Source organism: Petaurus breviceps, unplaced genomic scaffold (assembly GCF_028583685.1).
Source record: "Petaurus breviceps papuanus isolate PSGF00001 unplaced genomic scaffold, PetGlider_PUasm1.0 191, whole genome shotgun sequence".
Lineage (NCBI taxonomy): Eukaryota > Metazoa > Chordata > Mammalia > Diprotodontia > Petauridae > Petaurus > Petaurus breviceps.
The window spans coordinates 3,655,082-3,660,865 of NW_027185811.1; the positions used below are offsets into that span (position 1 = coordinate 3,655,082).

The 5,784-nt window shown below is 47.1% G+C and overlaps 1 protein-coding gene across 1 annotated transcript; it reads left to right on the plus strand.

The window, feature by feature from the left end:
- Positions 1–268: 268 nt before the first annotated feature.
- Positions 269–4,932, plus strand: LOC138164679 (tubulin alpha-1B chain). Its single transcript, XM_069092621.1, has 4 exons — positions 269–428; positions 2,293–2,515; positions 2,610–2,758; positions 3,704–4,932. Exons 1-4 carry the CDS (start codon positions 426–428, stop codon positions 4,682–4,684), a joined length of 1,356 nt encoding a protein of 451 aa, XP_068948722.1. The 5' UTR covers positions 269–425; the 3' UTR covers positions 4,685–4,932.
- The last annotated feature ends 852 nt before the right edge of the window (positions 4,933–5,784 follow it).

The window sequence follows — 5,784 nt, forward strand, 5'->3', positions numbered from 1 at the left end:
AATTCCACAGAGTGTTCGGTGCTTTTGATTTGGTGTATCTTTTAAAATGTCCAGGTCTCTGAGCCATAAAGGAATTGAGCTCATCAGGAACTGAAAGGGAGGGTGCCTCCCTCCATCAAAGCTGGAGTGGGGGGTGGGATTACGATTCCAGCTCCAGGGCTCGGGGCGGGGTCCCCCGCCTTTGCAGCAGCAGCGTATTAGCCTGGGTGGAAGACTGGAGCATAGGCCTAGCCCATAGAAAGAGGAGCTGCAGAGTCGGGCCGTTTTATCCCCGCCCCTTCCCGGGGCTGCTATATAAGCGGCTCCTGCACCTCCCGCGGCTCAGTGTGTTACTTACCTCGACTCTTAGCTTGTCGGGGGCTGTAACGAGAACCCGCGTATCCCTGCTCCTGCCGTCTTAGTCGCTGCTTAACCCACTAACCACCATGGTGAGTGGCCAGGGCTGGGTTGGGGCTGGGTTCTAGGTCGGACGGGAAGGACTGGGACTGGGAGTTAGGTCTGGAAGGCCTCGTGCTCCTTCAAAGCTGGAGCCAGGAGGAAGAAGGGAGGGGAGGAGGGGGGATGCGAATGGCGGAAGGACTGAGGCTGAAGGATGTTCGGCGGGGGTTTCTGGCTAGAGCTGGGCTATTGGGCAAAAGGTCTGGTTGGACTAAGGGAAGGAGAAGAAGGGCGGCCCCGTTTCCATGCTCAGACCCACGCTAGGACTGCAATGCGGCGTGGAGCTTTCCCAACCCCCAGACTTGCATGGATAGGTGGGGCGCGCGCTCTTTCCGCCCTGGCCACTGGCTGCGGTGTCTTTTCCCGCGCGCGCCCAGGCCCCCGCCCTCCTTCCCTCCTCTCCCTCCCCTCCTTCCGACGTGCGCGCCTGCGGGCGTAGTCTTCGCGCCTCCACTCTGGCTTCCGCAGCCTCTCCCCGCGCTTTCGGGCGGGGGCGGGAAGAACCAAACAGACCAAACCAGTCGCGCGCCCTGGAGCGCGCCACCCATCTGCGTAAAGCGCGCTCCCGCCTGGGTACCGGCCTCCCTCCCCCGGACTGCGGCTCTGCAGTCTAGCCGCAGTCCGGGGGAGGGGAAGATCCGCCCCTGGCGTAGGGGTGGTGCCCAGCTTTTTTTTTTCTTTCAACTTTTAAGAAACATAATTTGATGAAAACTTAGCATAGGTGGTATGGCAAGGCCCCTCCCTACCTGTGTGCCCCTGGGCCCAGGCCGGATTAAGTTCATTGCTGCCATTCCAGGCCATCCCTTGGAAAGACCATGGCATCTAATGGCAGGAAGGCCATCTGTTCTTCCCTGAATCGCCTCCCTAGCTTCCTCTGTGCTAGGAATGTGAGTGGGAGCAGGTGGTGGGAGGAGAGGGCAGAAGCAGGAGTGGGGGATTTTAAGAGAGCAGAAATAGGATCTGGCTCCAGATCTGGGCCGAAGATAATCCCCTTGCTGTGCCCTGGACAGATGTGGAGGGACTGAGAACCTCCCCAGAGAAGTGGGAGGGGCTGAGGCCAAAGCCTCTGCAGACGTGGACTGCCTGGGTTGTTTAGTTGCCAGTATGGGGACGAGGGAGGTGCAATTGCTGCTGTGGCGCCTTCATTCTTTTCTCTCCTTCCCCTCCCCCCTCCTGTCTGAGGGCCAGACATTTCCTCTTTGCAATTCTATCCTTGCTTCCTGTCTGTGCTGGTTGCTGCTCACAAATCTGGCCTTCCTTTGCAGAGGTGGGAGGCTGGACATGTGCACAGGCAGGAAGCAGTGACTAAGCTTCATCTTTAGGCTGCCTACTGCAGAGATGTGAAACTTCTTGGCCAGCAGGAAAGGGTTGGGCCGAGTTACAGAACGGTGTAAAGAAAATGGCAGGATAGTGTCACCTACCAAAAAGAATTATTGTATGAGGAGGGAGAGGGGATGCTGATTCCAATATGAAGTCAAAAGAAAATCCATTACTTAGTAAAAATGAGAAATGGTAGTAAGTACTAAGCCCCCAGGTAGGATTGTGTCTTATTGATGAGAAAGTAGGTGGTCCCAGGGAACTCAAATTTGATGAAATGAAACCAAAATTTGATATCTGACAATTTTTTCTTCCCCTTCCCTGCCATATAAACTCCCATAAAATGAATTTTAAAATATTTCCTAGAACTCCTTGGTATCTATTTAGTTTTTTAAATCTTTGGAAAGCTAAAATGTTTTATAAATTCATTTTGTTATGAGAACTTTGGAAATCCTGCAATTAGTACCAAGACCCTGCAGGTTTTTCTGTGAAATGAGACCCATTACCAAGTTGGCTTTCTCTACTCTTATTCCACAGCGTGAGTGTATCTCTATCCACGTTGGCCAAGCTGGTGTCCAGATTGGCAATGCCTGCTGGGAGTTGTACTGCCTAGAGCATGGTATTCAGCCTGATGGGCAGATGCCAAGTGACAAGACCATTGGGGGAGGAGACGACTCCTTCAACACCTTCTTCAGTGAAACAGGAGCTGGCAAACATGTCCCCAGAGCAGTGTTTGTAGATCTGGAACCAACTGTAATTGGTGAGTCTAGCCATTAGCAGTAAAGACGTCCTTGAGATGTCATTTGTTTTTCCTTCCCATGACCATAACTATGTTTATATCTTTCTTCCCCCAGATGAAGTTCGTACTGGAACCTACCGCCAACTCTTCCATCCTGAACAACTGATCACTGGGAAGGAAGATGCTGCCAATAATTATGCCCGTGGGCACTACACTATTGGCAAGGAAATCATCGACTTGGTTCTAGACAGGATTCGGAAGCTGGTAAATATAAAGATAATAGAATAATAAATTTTAATCCTAATACTTGTGATGGGTCAAGAATAGAGAAACTTGGCAATCTTAGGAATTATTTATGGTTATACATAAGTGAATTCTTAGACTTACTCAACAGTCAGACTGAACAGAAGATTTCAAATCTCACTAGAACAGGTGACCTGGATAATTGTGCTAAGCCAGCTTTCTTTAGAGATAGGACTTTGATCTTTTGTCAGATATTCCTGACAAACTGTAACCTCTCTGGTAGAAGCCTGTAGACTTCTGAAGTCCTTTCTTCTTGTTCCTGAAAAATTCTAATTCTGTTAAGATAATTACACAATTGTAAATCCCAGTAGTTGAGAATGAGTCATAAATATCCATAATAGTATCCATATTGGTTTGACATTTTTGAATTAAGAAATATTGCTAAACTGGTCAGTTTTTATAGCTAGGGCCTTGTGAATTTCTGATTATCCTAAAGTGAGTATTGGACCTGATATAGCTACAAATTAAACAAGAATCCTTTGAGGTTGCCTTAGGAAGAGAAAAATCTTTCAGTTTTGTGGCCTATTGTCTGATACCAAGGAAGCAACATTTCTTCTTTCGATTCCTAGGATTCTTCCCTATGCCTAGGCAGATGTGGTTGTACTTAGTGATGGCTGTGCTTCTGACATTCCTCTGAAGGAAACTAGAGACATTTTATTTGGAGCTAATAGTTCCTTTAATAAACTCGATAGATAGAGATCAGTTTAGGTCAGCTGGTTATATGGACTGGCCTCAGTAGACTGGGGGCAGCTTTTACTAGCTCAGTATGGATTGAGATATTTCTTCATAGTCCACAATCCAAAGGTTACAACTTTGGTAGCAGGAAATAAAAATAAATGGTAGCATATAGGGTAAGAATATAGTATAGCATAAATTGACTCTTGCTATTATTTTCTTTTCCAATAGGCTGATCAGTGCACAGGTCTTCAAGGCTTCTTGGTTTTCCACAGCTTTGGTGGTGGGACTGGCTCGGGTTTCACCTCTCTGCTGATGGAACGTCTGTCTGTCGATTATGGCAAGAAGTCCAAGCTGGAGTTCTCCATTTACCCAGCCCCTCAGGTTTCCACAGCTGTAGTGGAGCCTTACAACTCCATTCTGACCACTCACACCACCCTGGAGCACTCTGATTGTGCCTTCATGGTTGACAATGAGGCCATCTATGATATCTGTCGCAGAAACCTCGACATTGAACGCCCAACCTACACTAATCTGAATCGCCTTATTAGCCAAATTGTGTCCTCCATCACTGCCTCTCTCCGATTTGATGGTGCCCTGAATGTTGATCTGACAGAATTCCAGACCAACCTGGTGCCCTATCCCCGTATCCATTTCCCTCTGGCCACATATGCCCCAGTCATCTCTGCTGAGAAAGCCTACCATGAGCAGCTTTCTGTAGCAGAGATCACCAATGCTTGCTTTGAGCCTGCCAACCAGATGGTGAAATGTGACCCTCGCCACGGTAAATACATGGCTTGCTGCCTGCTCTACCGTGGTGACGTGGTTCCCAAAGATGTCAATGCTGCCATTGCCACCATCAAGACAAAACGTAGCATCCAGTTTGTGGATTGGTGCCCAACTGGCTTCAAGGTTGGCATCAATTACCAGCCTCCCACTGTGGTTCCTGGTGGCGACCTGGCCAAGGTACAGCGGGCTGTGTGCATGTTGAGCAACACTACAGCCATTGCTGAGGCCTGGGCTCGCCTGGACCACAAATTTGATCTGATGTATGCCAAGCGTGCCTTTGTGCATTGGTATGTGGGGGAGGGCATGGAGGAAGGAGAGTTCTCTGAGGCACGGGAGGATATGGCTGCCCTGGAGAAAGATTATGAGGAGGTTGGTGTGGATTCTGTTGAAGGAGAGGGTGAAGAGGAAGGAGAAGAGTATTAGTTACCCCTTCCATACAGCTCTGCAGCATGTCACATCCAAAACTCATCAGCTTAAACATACTTAGCTTACCTGTTACCTAGGCAACTGTTGAGAAGGTACAGTGTTGGTATGAAGGCAGCTTTGATAGTACAGCTAGCTATCTGGTTAGTTTGTCTACACTATCAAAACTGATCATGTCTAAGTTTTCCATGTGTCTCTGTAAAAAAATTTCCATCATGTCTATGAAATTAAAGGCTTTAAGGAAACTTGAAGTAGTCTTGATTTCTGTCTAGTCTTTGAAATGACATCTGAGTCCTGAAGTGTACTGTGCTATTCCCTATTCCCTGAATGCTCCTACCAATTTAACTTTGAATATTGGTGAATGACACTGGTGTGACAGGTTGAGTGCCTGGTTCTTAGATGGAAGATAGTGCTCTCTGGTGGGCTTATCAATTGAGATGACCATAAAATATAGTTAAAACTAGAAAAGTCCTATTTCTGCCATGAGTAGCTAGGGCCATGAAAGTCATCCATCACTTTTCAGTTTCCCTCTTCACAAAACAAGCTGTTGAACTAGATGAACTCTTGAGGTCCTTTAAATCCTTTCATATTATGGAGAAGGGGATTTATACTGCTAAGACATAGGGAATGGGTCCTTCTTTACTTCAGACCACAATCCCCTGAGAGGTGGCCCTTGAAGCCAAACTACTTGTACCCTTGATGTCTAACATCTCTGGGATCTTCCCTCTTCAAACTCCTTATCCAGTGACTACCTTTTATAAACATTTTTCTCCCTTACATTTAACCCCTCTAGCTAACACCCTTTATTTCCCTTTCCTTTCAAGCTTTTTAAAGAAATTTTAATTGCACTTCCTACTTCAACCCTTGTGTGCTGACTTCCAACCCCAACATCAACAAACTTCAGCCAAGGTTATCAGTGATCACAATTGCTAAGTGGGATGGCCTTCTCAAGTCATTTTTGACCTATGAGACTTTTGACATTCAGTGATCCCTTTTTCTAGTATTCCCCCTCCATTGGTTTCTGATAATCCTCATCTTCCTGACTGCTCCTTTACCTTATCTTTCCATGTCTCCACTATTATTTTTTTTTAATAATTTTT